The sequence below is a fragment of the Brassica rapa genome, chromosome A06 (genome assembly GCF_000309985.2).
Source record: "Brassica rapa cultivar Chiifu-401-42 chromosome A06, CAAS_Brap_v3.01, whole genome shotgun sequence".
Taxonomy (NCBI): domain Eukaryota; kingdom Viridiplantae; phylum Streptophyta; class Magnoliopsida; order Brassicales; family Brassicaceae; genus Brassica; species Brassica rapa.
Window position 1 is genome coordinate 17,575,098 of NC_024800.2, and position 20,362 is coordinate 17,595,459.

A 20,362-nucleotide genomic window follows, 5' to 3' on the forward strand; every position below is an offset into this window, starting at 1 on the left:
GGCAAATGCGGCCAACAACATCTGTAGGAATAATTTGGTTGTTTGGAAAAAAATTAGGATTTATTTTTGTGTGAGAGAGCTTTTGTTTTTTTTTTACCTGGTAGGAAGTTGGTTTCACTTGCTAAGCTGATCAACTGGGTGTAGCGTTGTGGCCGGAATATGTATGAAGGAATCGGTGCAATGTTTTCTTGAATCAGTGTAATAGTTGTTGTTTCTTTGATATTGATTATGTATGGTTGATCGGTAAGCCTGTAACGTTGGTTATTGGGGAGGAGATTAAAATATCTAATGTGATAAATTTTCCCTTCTTCGAAGCGTTGGTACATTGTGTCAGACGTAGAAATAGGTACCTTCCCTTCCATTTTTTGTTCCTGTTTAGTGGTTAGAAGCAATCATTTGAAATATAGTTGGAATAATTAAAAATATGAATTTTAGACAAACCTGGATGTCAAGACATATGAAAGTTGTCCCTAGGAAAGCATCTTTATTTTTGTGATTTGTGATGGGCCAGACCCTAAGGATCCTAACGATTATTGGATGAGGTTCGAGGGTGTTGTCCTAATTGCTTTGATCTTGTGGTGCATGTGCTACATAGATAAGAATGAGAATTAGTATTTTTTTGGCAATTTTGTTTAAATTTTTTTTTTGAAGTGAACATAGTTAGAGTGTGTTTTTTTTAAGTATTGTCATGGTTTTTTTTAAAGTTTAAGTAGGCCGGGCCATAATTATAGGTGGTAGTAGTAAATTTGTTGGGTGGGTTTGATAGTAGAATTTAGTTTTTTATAGAAATTTACAGGGACTGTGTGTGAAATGAGGGGGTTTTGTTATCTTGGGCGTACTATTTTAAGATCAAAGGGAACTTAGGCGGTTTGCACATTGTTATAGAAAACAGTTGAAATAAAAAATTGTCTGAAATAATAGAAAATGCAAAAGAAAATAGTTTGACAGTTGAAATAAGTAATGGGATGGGCTGGAAAATTTTTTAATCTGGCCCAACAGCAAAGAGACGGAGACAGCAATTTTGTGAGCGAAACCGGTTAACGGACTGGGCTGCAATTACGATTTGTTGGTCTGGGTTACCAGTGACGTGGCAGAATGAATGGCTGAGAATATTTTGCCTATGTGGCATCCTTTATAACATCCAAAATTAGTAGCTTTTATATAGTGGGATGATTCATTGATTAATTTTTATACAAATACTGGCCCCTTAAATAGATTTTTATATTTACGATTTTTATATTTACCGGAATATATGACATTTAAAAAAAAAGATAGATCTTTGCATTGCGGATAACCGGACCGGAAATAAGCTTATAGTCTACGTTATATATATTTAGCAAAATCCATGTTATATATATAGCTTATAGTCCACATTATATAACCGGACCGAAAATTTATGATTATGATTATGATTCTAACATAATAATAAACTACTTCAATATATGGTCCCATTTCATGTGTGATTAAGTAAAATGACCAATGCAATTTTATTGAAGTAGGGTGAGTGAGGAAGATCACGTATTCGTACATGATCACCGTGATCTTCACATATTCGTACATAATATTTTATAATCGATGCATGGATTTTATTTCCCTGAAAAATCAAAACAAACTATAGCATCAGCTGAAACAAATAATAGTTCAGAAAAAAAATATACAGATTAACAACAACTAACTTTTGCATCTAAAGAAAACCATTTCGATGATCTCTCCACCCGTAGCTGAGCATGACTTCCAAAATCTATCGACTTTCGCCTTAATCTTTCACGTTGATTTTTTTAGTTTCAGTTCAGAAATGAAATTCATGACACTCATTTTATTTTGCTAGTTTTAATCCTTATAGGTCGTGAAACCGTAGAGTATAGTTCACGTGATTTATATATAGTACCCCATAGTCACGGTTAATTTCACCCAAATTCGAAACAAACGAATACTCTCTTACATTTAGTAATAATAATCCCTAACTTTTAGGATTTGAATGGTAACTAAGGGAATGAAGAGGAACACTACATTCTTTAACGTTCCTCAAAAATGTTACCATTCATGAGAAATATTTTTTCCTATTCATTTTTTCTCATTCCCTTTTTTGTAGAAAATTATAATGTAAATTTGTTCCTTGTTAATTTTGATAAGGAACCCTCATTCCTTGTGATTCCCAAAATTTTATTCCTATTCATTCTTTTTCTATTCATTCCTAATATTCCTCGATGGTTACCAGTCACACCCTTAGTCTAAAGTTTTTAAAATTGGAAAGTTTTACAATTAAGGAAGAAACAAATATAAAGGAATCTTGACTATAAGATTTGACAATACTAGATCGACAAACTTTTGTTGACTCATAATTGTCAACATTTATGTTGATTGCTTAGTCAAAAAATCATGGTGCTTAAGTTAAGGGATTTAAGAGATCTCGTGAAATATCCCCTATATATTATTTGAGAAGCATTGCAACATTTTTTTGTAGGCACATGTCATCACTAGAATGATTCTTAGAATCCTTAGAGAAATAGGTTGGTCCATCTAAATATAAAATAAGATTTTTATTAAACCACAATAAATACATTATTAATGTGCTTCATTATTTCTTTAAATAACATTACAGAATTACCTAATGTGACTAAAGTATATATGACAATTAATGATTTTGAATAATAAAGATTTGATAAAAATAAGTGTGTATTATAATTATATTTGTTTAATTTTAAGCTATTAAAATAAATTAAACAATCATAGTAACCATATAATAAAAATTAAAAAAATTATTTATATATTATATTTTGAATTTTTTAAAACGAGTATAAATTACTAAAATTGTTAAAAGTTTCACATTCAAATTTTGTGATCTATGATTTAAAAATTTTGTTATGACATGATACAAATAATTAAAAATAATATAAGTTGAAAGTCTCATTTAATAAGTATCAAAAATAAAAGATATATAAATATATGTATCATTTTAAATTAAACTATATGCCATATAAAAATACATAAATATCTTAATTTTGAAATTTACTTTGAACATTTTTTTGATAAAAAATTTGAAATATTTTTGACAACTTAATTTTTTTTAATATTATAAATTATTTAAACCATTAATTTCACAGTGCAAATTATGTTATCACTAATTTAGACTTTTTGCTATAACAGATACAAATGATAAAAAATAAATATGAGCAAAAAGCATCATCTGATAAATATTAATATTAAAATATACCATATATGTTACTATCATTTAAATTTAATTATATATCATATCAAATAGAAAAAATATTTTTTCGATTTATAAAATTTATTTATATGTTCGCACCAATTTAATTATATAAGTAGTAAATAATGACTTTTTTTATTCAATATATATTTATTATTTCATAATATGTTATAAACATATAATATATAAAATAATTTATATATATAATATTTATTCCGCGTAAGGCGCAGATCTTAACCTAGTATTTTCTAATTGAGGTTCTAATATAAAACGTACGAAAAACTTAGTAAGGCATATATATAGTGATTTTTGCTATGTAGCATTTTTTTATTAAAGATATATAAAAAAGTGGATCTATATAACACATTTGTCGGTACTTATGACACTATAAGTTATGAATCAGATTGCCCAAAAAAAAAAGTTATGAATCAGATAAAAGTCATATGCAACTTAATGAAATATAATATATAGTGTTTACTACATATAATTTTTTCTTTGACTTCTGTCATGGACAAAACCAAATGTATTAATCGATTGTTTACAAAAAAACATAACACTGAACAATATATTATGGTTTTCACCAATGAGACTTATGCACAATAAGAAACCAAAAATTAAATATTAAGCTAAATAAATTATCCAATTACTATTGGACCAAAGAGAGAAACCATATGAATAACTAAACATATGCAGTGTTTGGTGCTGAAAAAAATTCTGATAAAAAGATGATTTGATTTAGTATATAACAAAATCAGTCAGAATAAAAGTTGGTTCGAGTAAGGTTTTTCAATCAAAACGAAGTTACAATATGCGATAGCAAAAAGGATTATTAAAAGGTCCGGTTTATATTTAAATTTCATGTTTTCCGCAAACGATAACCAATTATATTTTTTAGTCTACGTGTAACAGTCCATGATGTAACAAATATGTTTAATGACATTCCATTGTAAATATTCTAGTAAATCATGCCTTTTTTAATAAATGGATTGAGAAGGATTATGAAGCTGCCAAATCAGCAATGACAATCTTATCAATCATACATTAAATAAAAGTTAATTAGTAAAAGTGCTTCTCGAATAATAAGAAGGGGATGATTGGATATGTAACATTATTTGCACGATGATAAATGAATCAGTGGATGTGACTAAGAAATAAGAAGCCAAGAACATAGACTATTCATAGAGCATGTTAATAATTAGAAGAAGGTACCGAAGGAAGATCAAGAGAAAAGTAAATCAAGAAAACTTGAACTATTTTTTTAGCGTTCGTTATATATGAGGCTCGCGTATAGTTTTAAATTATGAGAATGGATCGGCCCAAGTTTTTATTGGACATTTGCTTACCTATAGGAGAGATAAATAATGTATGACGTTTTTAGCCTTTCGACTCAATAACTTATACTTTGCAATCCAGATAACTTAACCCAAAGCCGACATCTCCCCGCGACCCAAAGACTTTCCCGCAGGTGCGAAGCTCGGCGGTCCGACTCAGTGGTTTTAATTTTTTTTTTCATCCTGTCGACGAAGGTGAAATGATTTTTTACCTAGGTAAATCCGGGTATTTTTACCACTATTTTTTCGCGCCATTTAACTAGCCGTACAATCCTTGGTGATAAAATTAATAAAATAATTAGTGGATAAGGTTAATTGATAATAGTGAGACATAATATGGTCTGGTGGATAATACAAAGAAACCATAGTAGAAGAGCTGAGATGTATTCTATCTGAGTTCCGTTCGGCGAAATGCATCCATCAGATCTGGAAATGTTGGAAACTAATAGCGGTGTGCGTGGCTTCGGTGGAAGTTTTCGTGGTAAATCTCAGGCGAGCAGTAGCAACACCACCGAAGGTACACTATCTCCCTTCGACATTGCCGAAGCTTTGCGTTTTTGTTCCTATAATTTTATTTGTAATTTTTCGTTGGGGTGTAGAAAACTCACGGTCACACGTTGTTGTTTTGGCTGGTCGGTGGATAATGTATGATAATGGTGGTTGGGATTTCAAGATAGATAATGAGAGAATAGGTAGAGTAGTCGACTTCTCGCAAATCAAGGGCGTTAACGGTTTGAAAGATAGTATTCTTGCCTCTTATGGTTTGTTGGGAAGAGACTTAGAGGTCGAAATGTGTTATTGGCTAATTGATGGAGAGAGTGAAATGGTTGGTAAAGGGGTGGCACCAGTGGAGATAGAAACCGACACTGATTATAAAATATTCAAGGCTCTTCATAGGACAGATAAGTCTTTTAATGTTTTCGTGACATTTAGAGAGATTGTTGGAGAAAAGTTGATATTTTTAAGGTCCGAACGAGATATCTTGTCGCAAATGGATGCATCACTCGGAATGGATGATGATGAGTTTTTAATTAGGCAAGTAGAAGCAGTTGAAGCATCTTTTGGATTGAACTCACAGACGGCTGAAGGGGTGCAAGGTTCGAAGGATAAAGATAGTGGAGCGGCTGTAGATGGGGTTAATCCGGCTTCGGGTAATAAGGTACAAAAAGAGAAGCAAAAGAGCTGTGCACTAGGAACAGTAGTGGAGAATGGAAGTAAAAAGAGATCTCACTTTGAAGCAGCTGAAGATGCCGTTTGTGGGTTAATCCAGATAATATGCATCAACAAAACTGTACGCTACAAGAGAAGGAACAGTTGTGGAGAATGGAAGTAAAAAGCGGGCTAACGTTGAAGCAGTGTTGGAATAAAACAAAAGAGATCACGTTACAAAAGAAGATGAAGATGAAGATGAATATGAAGATGATGATGATGCTGAAGATGAAGATGAAAATGAAAGTGACGGTGGAAATGAAGATAAAGATGACGTTGGAAACGAAGATGAAGATGAAGATGACGAGGACTATGATTATAATGGCTGGGATGAGTTTGTTAGAAATGATTGTGAGAGAGACGAAGATGATGATTTTGATGGATGTCCACCAAAAGGAGGGCGTGGTGGACGGTCTGGTCGTAACGGTTATGAGCGTTCTGTGGTCACCAAAGTTAGAGGTTAAGGGTCTGGAAGAGGCCAACGGTCAAGGGCTACAGGTGGATCTTCGTCAGGCAAACAGTGTTGCAATATGAGAAATTACGAAGACAACACAGACAACCTAAGGGATTTCGTATGTACCTCACGAATCGCTGATGTTGGCAATGTTGTTTTGGTTACACCACCACAACGAAACAAAAAACGCAGCCACGTGATCGAAGATGATGATGAGTATTTTGATCCTACTCTTAACGACGCTACACAAGTTCATGGTGGAGGAGCAACGAAGACAGGAACCCTTTCATGTGCTCACAATGATGAAACACCTTCCGGCGACAGTGATCATATTGTTCTTGTTACACCATAGAAACAATACAACAAACACAACCGAGTAATCGAAGCTGATGATGAATTTGTTAGTCCTCCTTTCACCCAAACTACAGACTTTGAGGATGGCGAAGCATGCATCCCAAGAAAACATTTTCCATCCACCTCTGTAACCGTTAGTTGTACACAGGCGGATGAAACATATACAGGTGCAAGTGTTGATTTTGGTCAGGTTAATCCACCAGAAAAACACAACACACATAGCCGTGTGATCGAAGATGAGGACCTGTTTGTGGATCCTCCTGTAAGAATAAGTTCACAAGTTCAGGGTGGAGATGCTTTCATGAAAGGGATATAAGTTTCGGAAATGTATGGATATAATGATTTAGTTCCTGTGTTTAATGAAATGGAAGGAAACAAGTTTCAGCCGCAGAAAATCGACTTCAGCAAGGAGGAATCTGATATATTTGTTGGAAGGAAGTTTAAGGACAAAGCGCAGTTTAAGTTGACGATGTCGATCTATGCACTCGCGAAAGTGTGCAGGTTCAAGTTTAGGCATTGCAAACGCTACATCACGGCTAAATGCGTTGATAAACAATGTACTTGGAGGGTATGTGCTAAGCAATTGGGTGATACTCCTACGTATTTTGTGAAGAAGGCAAGTTTGGGACATCAATGCACATCTGATGTGCGAGGGCAGTACAAAAATATGGAACATCTAGAGTTCTTGCTGCTCTTCTGCGCTCGAAATATGAAAGACTTCACTGTGGACCTCGTGCTATGGAACTGCCAGAAGTACTGAGAACGGAATTCAACTATACATGCACGTACTGGAAAGCTTGGAAAGCTAAGGAACTAGCAATTGTGTCTGCCCAAGGAATAGAGGAAATGTCTTACAAGATGTTACCACAGTACTTGCACGTACTGAAATTAGCAAATCCTGGAACAATCACGGATATTAAAACCGAACTTGATAGAAAAGGAAAATTGAGGTTCCTGTATGCATTCATGCTACTGAAGGCTTGTATCGATGGGTGGCAGCATTTGCGTAAGGTTCTTGTGGTGGACGGCACCCACATGTTTGAGAAATACAAAGGAGTATTGCTTAGTGCTAGCGGGCAAGACGCAGACTACCGCGTATTCCCTATTTCTTTCGCAGTAGTGGATAGCGAGAACTCAGATTCCTGGAAGTGGTTCTTCGAAAGGTTGTCAACAATTGGAGAAGATAGTTGTGAATTAACAATAATTTCCGATAGATGCGCTGCTATATTTGTAGCTAAAGATAAATGATATCCATCTGCACACCATGGTAATTGTCTTGAACACCTTAAGCGTAACGTGGGCGATAAGTACAAAGGACTGGATCAGAAGCAAATGGTGGCCAGGGCAGCAGAAGCTTTCAAAGTTTCTGAATTTCAAAAGATCTATGACCTTATAAAGCTCACGGATTGGAGAAGTTGGGATTACTTGGAGAAAATCGACAAAAAGTTATGGACACGTTCACATTTCGAAGGAACTAGGTTTAACTTGATGACTTCAAATATAGCGAAATCGTTGAATAAGGCGCTGCTGCCAGCGCGTGATAGCCCTATAATGGCACTGCTAGAGTTTATAAGATGGATGTTGACTTGATGGTTCGAGTGAAGGCGCTATGATATTAGTAAAGTGTGGGGAAATATTCCAAAGATAATTGATGAAATACTGGTCGAACAGTTAGTGTTGTCAAACATGCCTTCTTGTTTTGCCCTGTTCTACTTGGCAGTTTGAAGTTACACACAAGCCAACCAATTACGGCTTTGTTTTTGATTTAGAGAAACGAACTTGCTCCTGCCTTGAATTCCAGATGCTTGGATTGCCATGCCGACACGCTATTGCCGCTGCTTCTTTTCGGAAGATGGAGTACGCCTTGTTTGTTTCACAATACCATGTCAAAGATACTTGGTCTGAAACAGTTAAGGGTATCATACTACCGGTTCCAAATCCAGAGGAAATCAATATTCCCGCAGATATACTAAAGGTCGACCTTTATCCACCAAAGACGAAAAGAACGAAGGGAAGGCCAGGCATTAAAAGAAAACTTAGAGCCTCCGATTATGCGGTAAAACCTTTGTTTATACCTTGCCGTAATACTTATTGAAATCCATTGAACGCTTTCATATCTAACTACTTTTTTCGTTTATAGGAGGGCCCGAGGAAAAAGAAGAAGCCGAACAAGTTTTCCAGGTATTTTAAGGAAGGTCACAAGAAGACTACATGCAAGGAACCAGTGCCTTGATCAATCTAATGAGGAACACGATTCCATGGAACTCGGAGGAACCCTTTTTTGAAATTATGATGCCATTAACTTTCAAGTATAATTGTACACTATATTTGATATTAAGTTCAAACAGTTAAAATTCTCTGATCACTGATACTTGCTGGTCAACCGACAAGATACAGTTGAAATGTACGACCATAAACAGTGTACACCTTATACTTGTACATATATAATCAAGACGACAAAATTGTAGCTTAAATAATATTAAACAACAGTTCAACAAAACACAGATGCATATAATTACCAGTAAATAAAAAATGATCAGTTATTGCCGAGGTAGTACTTCAAACATAATAATCCAGATTTTGTGATAAACATGTTTCATGTAAACTGTCTGTCCTACTCCGTCCGCCATACTATGTTGTGAGGCAGGAGTAAAGGTGCTTGCCAGTAAGGTTGATAATTGAAACCGTGTGATTTTAATTATGAAGTAAATGTTCCACTAATACTTTTAACCTTAACAACCATGTACAGATTTTTTAAATCTCGCGCTGTGAAAAAGGTATCAAAGGTTGGTGGAACATTAACTTTAACATTTAACTCATTGCCTTCTTAGTGGATTTCCTCTATTTAATAGTATCAGTCTTATATCAACTCAATACACCAAAAAAACTTCTCATTCTCTATAATAGTATGGCAGGTGAATTACTCCCAAATCTTCCCGACGAGATTATCATCAAAATCCTACAGTCGATTGGAGAGCAATTATTTTACTACCTGGATTATTTATTGTAGGCTGGGAAACGGGGTTACGCACTTGTTCATGAACCCTCCGTCCTAAAGATTTGCGATGTTACAGAAATGTTCAGCTTTTGTAGCAGTCAAATCAGCAATAGTGGTAGGTTTCGAGTTTTCTTCCGCAAGTGCGTCAATGCGGGCAACATAAGGGCTATTTGCTATGATGGTCTACAAGCAGCAACAATCTTGGGACTTGAGGAGAGTATTAAAATTGTGGAATCAAATGTGCCTAAGCATCCATTATCTACCTTCGCTCAAGCCATTTTCAAAGTATGTCTTGGCAGAGACAAGGAAGCCAGCCAAGTATTTCAGTTGTTCGCAGCCCATCACGCTGACCTTCGGTCGGAAGAGGTTTTAGATTTGGGACGCTCAATGCAGTACCTAATGCCCCACATCTATGCGCCGTGGCTTAACACTTCCGGTGAAATTTTCTTATTTCTGGATGATGATGTAATCATGAAAACATAATGCCTTGATGGTGACAACTGCAGGATCTATTATGTCGGGTTGGACCGTTGCTGCCAAAACTGCAAGCTGTATTGGATTTGTTTAACCGTTTGTAGTATGCTGTAATTGATGCCTTTGTTGTTCATTTACTCTGTAATGGTGAACGTTTAACGTAATTGGGTTCTATCCTTAAATTAACTTTCATTTATTTTCTAAAAGCTGAATACCTCGTATTGCTTTGTTTTAAAACCCTCAAAAAGCTGAATTTAATATTGTTTTAGTAATGGCCCATTTTTAGAAATGAACTTTTTAAATATACTGGCCCAATCTCTTATCTTTAATGAATATTAAGCGGTTGTTTGCGAAAATTGATTGCATCTACTGGAGGAAGATGTGACGGTTGAGACGTGACGGTTGGAAAACAAGAGTTCTATATCACATTTTATTAATTAAAAGAGTGAAAATGACAAGATATGAGTGGGTGTATAACCGAGAGATCATCATCCTCTGGAGTATAAATGTACACTATATCTTAAAGTAAGTTCAACCAGTTCTATATCCCATATGAATAATTAGTAGAGGGCACACGATAAGATACAAAAGCGGTGTACGATCTTAGTTAGAAAACGATAACAGACCCCTTACTGCAAATAAGATTCCCAAAAACCTACATTCACATCATACTTGTAAATAAGATCTTAGTTGTAAATATTAAAGTAATCTTATATTTAGAAATCTTAATTAAAAAAACATAATATCATAACATCCAAAAATATTCTATAGCAATAAAATTTACTAAAATAATATGATAGATGCTACTATGTATAAAATTTACTAAAAAATAATAGGGCTATAATATTTAAACAAGATAGTGTTTTTTACTTATAAATCCCTTAAAATACTAAAATGATATATGTTAAAGTATATTTTTAAAACACAACATGTAAATATAAATAAATAAAATTTTAAAATGTATTATATGCAAATATATAAATTAAAAAATATATATTTTAAAGGAGGTTCTCTATTTGATTATTTCATATTGTTATTTTATTGTTTCTAATTTGAAAATATATTCGAAAGTAATATAAGTTAATAAGTAAAATGAATTAAACAAATCAATATGTATTAATAATGCATAATAAGAAATATAAACAATAATATTATAAAATTACACAATATATAACACTAAGTGAAATATATATTTTTAAAATATTTGTAATAATATCTAATAAAATTTATAAAATGAAAAAAAAGTAACCGCAAGTGCATGTCAAAATCTAGTTACTTGATTAATTTTGCACTTTATTATTATTATTTTCTCAATGTTCTATAGATGATACTTTATTATTTATATAATAATGAGTACAATCATGTATATATAAATTAGATAGACAACGATCCATGCAATTATATTATTTTATACGATCAAAATATATATAAGTTTAAATCTTCAAACCGACTTCAATGCTCGTCACTTTTGTCTTGTATTATATTGGTTCTGTCATGACGCTCGGCCCATATCCATATTCCTTTTTCGTTGCTCTTGAAAACATGTGTTCGGTTCAAGTAGATGATTGTCTTTGATAATGGTCTAAAGTTTTGTGAAAAAAAAACCCTGATATTCAAAAACATGTTATTATTCGTTAATTTATCATGCACAAAAGCGTTGAAGAACAAATTTAAAGTGTGAATTGTTGCATCAGTTTCTTAAGTAGTCATCATCATTGGCGGCTCTGGTTTGTGTTCTGAAGAAGTAGCCTACTAATGTGGAACTGCGGAAAATAAGTGTAAAAAGAATAAATTATGACAATATATTCAATTACACGATATCAAAAGAGTGCAATCCTACAATATAAAATGAACTAAATTCAAGATTTTTGGGACTATCCACCTCAGCCAAAATATTTTCATCCAAAACGAATTAGAAATAAATGTCATTTAGAAGATAATTAACTAATATACGACTTTTGATATTTTTAGAAATTTCAAATTTGTAACTGCTAATTTATTAATAGAATCATATATCTATATTGAATTATGTTCTATTTTTAATCGTTAGACTTCAAGGATAAATAAATTATTAATTTATAAAATATATAGTTTATAACTTTATATTGTAGTTATAAATAAAGAGAAAATAACCAGTGAGGGTGAAGAAGCTCATGTAAAATCTATACTATTAAAGAAGAAACATTCTGAAAAAATCTACTTATAAAAGGTTGTTGGACCCTTTCATTAGATTAACATTTTTTTGGTATTCACTTATTTATCTCTAACAATAAGTAACTCAATATTCAATAATATTGTATACCATATCATTCACCTATTTTTACTCCTTCTATGAGTTAATAATATAATTTACAATATTTTTAAACGAGAATATGCTTGCGAATTCACACTATCATTAAAATTATTGAAAATTTTGTCATTCATAATTGGTAAGCCCCATTCTCATCTACACAAATCTTACGTGTAGGTGACAAATCAAATAGTTTTTTAAGTTTTGCATATTATTATAAAATATATGAGAATTATAATCAATTTTAAAAAAAATATTATCAAAATTTTCTAAGTTTTTATCGGGTCAACCTGTGTCGGTTCACGGGTTAATAGCATGATTTTCGGTTTTATCGGATTTTTAATTAAAAGGTTTTCCTTAAATCTGAATTTTGTGGAAACATATCAGTTGGTATAATCATGATAGAATTTACATGAAGAATATAAGCCAGTCCATATTATATACGGCCACCGGTTTACTGGTCCAATTGCAGGTCCGAATCAAATATGAAAACAATGCTTATATCTTAATTCGTCAATAAACTACAAATGTATTCCTACTAAAAGGAGTTAAATCATTTTCAAAAATAAAATGTTTTTTCGTACCATTTCAATGTTTCACGATTGGTTTCAGTTTTTTTGGTTCTAAAGATATAGGATTTGCTCGATTATTTATGAAAGTTAGTTTAATGTAGGTTTCGTTTTTCTTCTTCAGTTTGCTACAGTTTAGTTCACGGTTTCGGATAAATATACACAAACCTATACACTATATATATTATGTAAAAATTTATTTAAATATATATTTAATTTTGAAAAAAACCCGCGCTTTTAAGCGCGGGTCAAAATCTAGTTATGTAATTAAAATGGTAAAATAGTAAGCATGATGAGGTGAATCTAAGAAAATTTGTTGTACAAATTCTGGTGCTTTCTTTGTCCACTATAATGATTTAAAATAAAAATTTATATTCACATAAATAAATCAATATTTGTTGTTTTTTTTTGGTAAGATGTTAAGATTATCATTTTCTGAAAGGTTACACTGTTGTTTTTAAACAACTTATTACAACAAGGAAACAAAAACAACCAACAACAACTCAAGGTAAAAAAAAGCCTTAAGGAGGTCTTATACAAGAAAGATAAAAAGAAGTAGAGAAGAGGAGAAAGAAGAACTTGCCGGGTAAGAGAGGAGACGGTCACGCATCATACGGTCGAGAGAGGCAAGGATGACTGATGAAGGTGAGGAGACAGCTGTGAACACACGAGCATTACTCTCTTTCCACAACAGGTAGATGGCTGACTGAAAGTAGAGTTGATGACTGGAGTAGCATGCGCATCTGCGTTGACGCGAGGTTGATTGATCCAGGCTGCAACAGAGTGTAGATCAGCCGGAAGAGAAATCCAAACTTCAGCAACAAAAGGCTCCCATATCAAGCGAGAGAAAGAGCACTCAAAGAAGTGATGATGGTGAGTCTCTATTTCCAGATTACAAAGGACGCACGTTCCGGAGACATTTAACCCCCAATGCCTCAAGCGATCCTTGGTTGGCAGTCTTCTCCGCAAAGCCATCAATGATATAAACGCATTACGTGGAATATGTTCCTTGAACCAAATAGTCTTGTGCCAATATTTATTGTTGATAGTGTTTATATTCTTTTCTGACATTAGTATCCACATTTTTTAGTAAACTGATTCAAAGAGATTAGTTTGTGGAGCTAACCAAACGAAGATTATAGTGTTTACTTTGAAAAATGTAATAGGTTGAATGATAGATAGCATGCATGCTTTTTCACATGGAAATCTGCACATATATTAAAATTGTAAGATTTGAATCATAGAGAAAATATAGTGTATATGACTGAAGTTGGTCCATTCCGAAACTAAAGATGGCTAAAATTCTTCTTTGTCAAAATGCATAGATGTGAATCTTATATGAATAGAGTTTTCCATTGCTTATAGCAGTGTAATAAACTCCGTGTGTAAAGGAAAAAAAATGTTATATAAGTGAAAACAAAAATTATGATTTTTTTCTTATGCCTATAGGCTCTTCGCAATTTGAATAAGAAAGAACATATTGTGTGAAAATCTTTCGATCAGTCAAATTTTATCCAGTTGTTTATAAAACTGTTGTTATCTGATTCATGTAATTTTTCAGTGTTGATTTAAAAGCCCAAAAAACTAATCTTTACTGACTTTTTGATATTTTTTTCTGTGATTTGAATTTAAAAAGAGATAAAACTTTCGATAAGTTATGTAAACTCAGAACAAGTATTTAGCTTTAGAAAGCATTTACATTTTTCAAACTTATAATATATACATATATAATGTTTAAAATTATGCATATAAAACATGTGTAAAATGTGCCTGAATATGTTTCTCTTCTTTAATGTGTTAATCGTACTATATATAACATTATTTTAAAATTTTAAAAAGTTTATGTCACATACAACAAAACCATCAATAAAAATTATAATTCTCCATCTACAACAAGAAAATGAAAATTATAAACATATAAATTTAAATTAAGAAAAACTAACATTGGAAAAACAAGAAGTTAATGTAAAAGAAAAAAACCGACAAATAATATTATAAATAAAATAAATTTATAAGACACAATCTGCACGAAGCGCGGAAAAAATCTCTAGTATATATATTTCCTCTCATTTTTTTCTTTATGATGTCACTCCAAAAAAAAAAATACCAGCAACACAGACAATGATTCTTTGCAAATACTACCTTGCACTAGGCAAATCCTTAGTGTCACAGCTCATACTTACTTCAGGGGAACTTTGAGAGTCCATGTCTTGATCTTTACTTTTCATCGAGATTTCAGAAGTAAGACACTCTTTTAACTCGAAAGCAACTTGGGACATGTTTGGTCGTTTTTCTGAAGAAGGGTTTGCACACAACATAGCCAACTCAAGAGCTCTCCAGGCAGAATGAGAGCTGTAATCACCATGAAGGTTAAGATCCATGATTCCAGTAATATCTCCTCTATTAAGCATAAATGCTGTCCATTCTCCTATGTGTGACTTTTCACGAGTGTGGTCAAGCACGCGTTGGTTTGTGATTATCTCCAATAATAAAATTCCAAAACTATAAACATCACTCATTTCCGCTAATCGACCCGTTCTGTAATATCTAGCAAGGCAAAAAAGACAGAGTAAGATACACATGTACATTTATTTAAAGATGAAGATGAACATTCTCACAAAGTTTACATTGGTGTGCATTATTATCTTAAACTTTGTTTTGACACATCAGGGTTATACATATATAAAAAGTTGCACTTTAGGTAGATTAAAAATACTTACTCGGGATCAAGATATCCAGGGGTACCAGCAACAGCAGTCGAAACATGATACTCATCTCCGAGTTGGAAAGATCTGGAAAGTCCAAAATCCGCAAGTTTGGCAGAGAATCTCTCATCCAACAATATATTTGTACTTTTGACATCTCTATGCACCATCGATGGCCGACATCCATTATGTAAGTACTCTAGTCCTACAAACATTGTACATTCTCTTTTATACTTGTGTATGATCTCTAAAAACCATTATTAAGATATATGAATAATTTAGTAAAATATTCAAATATTCGAGATTGAAAGATGTTACCTTCGTCATTGTAACATACTGGGATAGAGTATTTCAATGTAAAAAAAAAAGAGAAATGGTTCATTATATTTAAGTAAAATTAGAACTCTATACTATTTGTATTTGAATATTTATGTCCATTGTCCATTGATGACATGAAATGTTATGTAATTAAAACGACAAGTGAATGACATTATTATGAGGTAGTTCGAACCTAGTGCAGCATCGATGGCTATTTGTAGTCGAGTACTCCACTTCAGAACAGAGCTGCCGTGTTTTCCTATAACAGATTGTGAAATCAGCCATATTGTTATTTTCCCCATAATTTGGCTAAGAAAATGCTTAAGCTATTTATATATTATAATTTTTACCTGACAAATGATGTTTTAGGTCTCCGTTGGACATGTATTCATATATGAGAGCCAAATGATCTCGTTCGTCGCAACATCCGACAAGGCTTACTAAGTTGATGTGGTGAACTCTCAACAAAAGTTCGACCTGTCAACAATGAAAGAATGCATGAAACGCGTTGGTTTAACATTAGAAAATTACGACAGTTTCTTACCTCTGCCTTGAACTCTTTATAGCCTTGTCTTGATGTTTGGGAAAGTAGTTTGACGGCTACCTGTTGTGAGCCATTTATGACACCATGATAAACAATGCCAAACCCTCCTTCACCAAGTGGTCTTTCCAAGTTGTTTGTCATTTCCATCAACTCTGAGTAAGTAAATTTTTTTCTTTTCATATCGATTGATATTTCGGGTATATTAGTAGATGTAACGTTCGCACTCGGCTTAACTGATGATGGTGGTAGAGCTGTAGAAACCAACATTTAGTACAAGAATATTATATAATAACATGAAATGAGTTTTAGCAAATACCTTCTGAATTTGGTGATTTTTTCTTCTTAAGCACAAAAATGAGAACAAGAATCACCATAATAACCAAGGCAGTAGCCAAAGAAACAAATGCAGCAGTTTTTACTGGAAATTTCTTCTCTGTGACACATGAGCCAGATAAACAACGATTCTCTCCATCAACACTACCCAAAAAATGATTTAACCGTTGGAATTCTGAATTCATTTGTTGAAGGATTCAAAAAGAAAGGTGTGTGGGAATTCTTACAATAACGTTAGCCCTTCACTTTCTCTTTCAAGAAGGGCTTGTGGGATGAAACCAATCAGATTGTTCTTGCTCAAGTTTCTGTTAAACCAGAGAATAGTTATACATGTAGGTTACATGATCCCAAGAAACTTACATGAGCACTAAAAAATAACTTACATGAGCATTAAAGACTTCATATCAGCCAGAAATCCAGGAATTTCTCCAGTGAGATTGTTATTTGACAAGTCCCTGAAGTTTGTAAGAATCAAGTTACTGACATGTATGAATTTTATTTTCTATGAAGTACGAAGTGTCATACTTACAACTTTTCAAGATGGGTAAGATTTTGAATTGCAGCTGCTATGAATCCTTTCAACCCGCTGGAAGTCAAATTCCTGTTTACAGAAGAAAAAAGTGTAAAGTATCTAGAAAATGTTTTCTTACAATTCTAAAGATGTTGTGCTATATAAATATCTCACAAATAAGTGATTCTTGGTGGTCTAGATGTATCTGTGCTGCTGCAATTTAGATTGTCCCATAAAAACTTCTGGGGGACGCATGGATCTCCTTGCCATGTGATTCTATTCAATCCATATCTTTCTTTGATTTTTCGGATAGCAACAACTGTCAATAGTAGAACAATATATATATATATATATATATGTTGTATTTAGCAATGTATATATTTGTGGGAATGCACATATGGAACCTTTGCATGAGTAGTAAGCGTACCATCATTTTCATTTGTTTCCAGTTGGTGAAATTTGACGACGGCATAAAGTTCGATGGCATTGAGAAGAGGTGGGAGAGTAGAGTTTGTAGTTCTTATCAGCTCTAAGTTGCATATTCCTCCTTTGCAAGTGACTGGTGTTGTGGACTTAATTGTCGTGGCCTTCAAATATTCAGGGCTTATTGTTTTGTCAAACTGTTGGCCATTCCAAAAAATATCAAACTCTCTAGATTCATTCATGCATCTGTAATGATTGGACCTCAGAGAAATGGATGTACAAGTAAATTTCGTCGCCAGGGAAATCAAGCTCCTCAGTAATATTAAACCGTGCAGTAGCATTGGCAGGTACAGCCGCGGTCTTGAGTACACTCTGTGGTACAGCAAAACCATTGGAGTTGTTTGCTTCCAGAGTGGTGGAAATATGCTTCCACTCTGGAGCAAATTTTGGTTCCCATATTCTGTCGTTGACGTCATTTGGGTACCTAAGATTCATAAAATATTATGTTATTACTTAATAACTAAATAAACTCAAATGAGGAAAACGGTTAAGATCATCTAAAAGCGACTTACGACAGAATGGTATCTGAACTGGTAAGATAGTATCGCTTGAAACCCTTCAGTGCGCCAGATTCAGTGATATAAAGATTATTTGCTAGCGGCCTTAGTTCCAAGGATGAAATTATTGGCGTGGTCGGGCCTGTCTTAACAAGACACAAATCCAAGGAGTTTGATCTTGGGATGTAAATGATCTCCTCGGTTTGACCGCTTATCCTTTTCTCTAGGTCTATCGTTACCCAAAAGTTAGGACCAACGTATAAGTCAAACTTAGGAGTAATATTAAGACCGTCATAATTTCCATATAGAGCTGTAACTCTCATCAGATAATTGGTCCCTTGCTTCACACTAAGATTATAACAGTTGCGTATCCCTTCTGGAAAGTACCTAAGGGTCACGTATGACTTTAGAGTCTTGGGTAGACTTACATCGATCCTCCCAATCTTTCCACTTTGGATGAAGTCCGAGTCCGATGAGAACCATAGTCCAGTATCTGGCTCTATATATGGTGACGCTTCACTCGGGGGTAAACCGCAATCCAAACTGATGAACCCTATTACGATATCCAATAGTGTCTTCAGTTAATGGTCACTTTAATTATTCGAGTGTTTTTTTCTTCTAAATTTTGTTCACCTTAAGAGTTACAATAATCCAAGATAACGATTGCTGTGTTAAAAGTGACAATTCTGTACTCTTTTTTTTTTAAACCACATGCTTTTTGCAGATTTTAGGTCAGGTAACAGTACATTTTCTACAATGAGAATTCCCAAATTATTCTATTAACATATCTCAAAAAAATATAGATACATACCTTCTTGATCTTCAGCTTGAGAAAAGTGAATAACAGCGAAAGTTGCAATAAGTGCGACCAACAAAATCCCACGAGGACTCTCCATATGCTCTTGCTTTCCCAGCAAAATCAAGAATTTCAAGAAAAGTTTAGACCTGTCGATATTTTAAGCAAAAGACGTTACCAAGACAATCCCCTGAAATCGTGCATACATGTCACAGTTTACTCTTTCCACAAAAGGAGGACGGTGTTATATACTCCGTTCTGTAGAGGGCCGGGGGAACCCATGTAAGTTATTGTATTTTCTCGGTCAGAAAATGCTCAACTTGTCTTTATTTTGATTAAGGTCTTCTTTAATAACGAACATGATTAGTGGCGAAATGCACAGATCGATATGGCTTCAAGTCGTCGTTGACTTAAAATTTTCCGATGTTTCAATCTGTTTATAGGGCATCAAAGGTTTCAAGTAGAGGGTGTCCACTCCGGTTTTATTTTGGCTTAAGTTTGACATTTTTTTGTTTAATATTTGAGTTTTTCGTGAATGTTAGGCTTAATGATGAAGTTTGCTGGGGTCAAAATCGATCACGACGGAATCAATGTCCGAAAGTCCGTAAAAATCGGAATGATCGTTTTTACGAAAAGTAATCTTCGTAAAGAAATCTTTACGAAGAATCTCGCGGTAAAATCGTGTTCAAATCTCGATTGAATCAAATACCGGCAGTCCCAAGGCAACGGACACATATCTAAAAATTAGCCACAGACGAGCTCGAGTATGGCAATCGGACCACGGACAAGCCAAGCACGATCGCTACGCAGCGACCAAGCATGCACACTGCTCGGTCGCTACGTAGCGACCGAGCGTCTGTCCCGCCCGGTCGCTACGTAGCGACCGAACTCTTCCGAAATATCGATTCGACACCAGTCCATGCATTCTCGTCTATCCTTCGATGCTATCTCCCGAAGACCGTAGCGAACTCAGTTCATAATTTCCGCTATTCTAAGTCATCAATCAAACTTTGCGGTAAAAACCGCGGAAAGTTCGTTCTTTATCGAAAGAAATCGTAATAAACGTTTCAAGTCGGAAGACGGCCCAAAGGGACCTAAGACACGACTCGAGGCCCAACTTACGATTTCTTAACCAAAAGCCCGTAAACCATGGGACGGTTTACGCTTGGTGCACAAGGAAAAATAAATGTCAAGTTTCCGCGGATAAATACAGAATTTTGAAGATAATTACGAAGATCGGAAAAAAATGGAATATCTCCATTTTATGCTATGACGGCTTAAGGGCAGA

The 20,362-nt window shown here is 33.9% G+C and overlaps 1 protein-coding gene and 1 pseudogene across 1 annotated transcript; one reads left to right on the forward strand and one right to left on the reverse strand.

The window, feature by feature from the left end:
* The first annotated feature begins 6,881 nt into the window (after positions 1–6,881).
* Positions 6,882–7,804, forward strand: LOC103873674. The gene is made up of 2 exons (XM_009152072.1): positions 6,882–7,113; positions 7,215–7,804. The coding sequence occupies exons 1-2, from the start codon at positions 6,882–6,884 to the stop codon at positions 7,802–7,804; spliced, it is 822 nt and encodes a 273-aa protein (XP_009150320.1).
* A 7,075-nt stretch (positions 7,805–14,879) lies between these two features.
* On the reverse strand, positions 14,880–19,974 carry LOC103873474 (annotated as a pseudogene).
* Between the last annotated feature and the right edge of the window lie 388 nt (positions 19,975–20,362).

Bases quoted from the DNA above. Each gene is read 5' to 3' on its own strand.
- LOC103873674 (XM_009152072.1), top strand. From the start codon at position 6,882: ATGTATGGATATAATGATTTAGTTCCTGTGTTTAATGAAATGGAAGGA. The intron at 7,114-7,214 runs GTACTTGGAGGG...GTGCGAGGGCAG, and splicing joins TAAATGCGTTGATAAACAAT to TACAAAAATATGGAACATCT.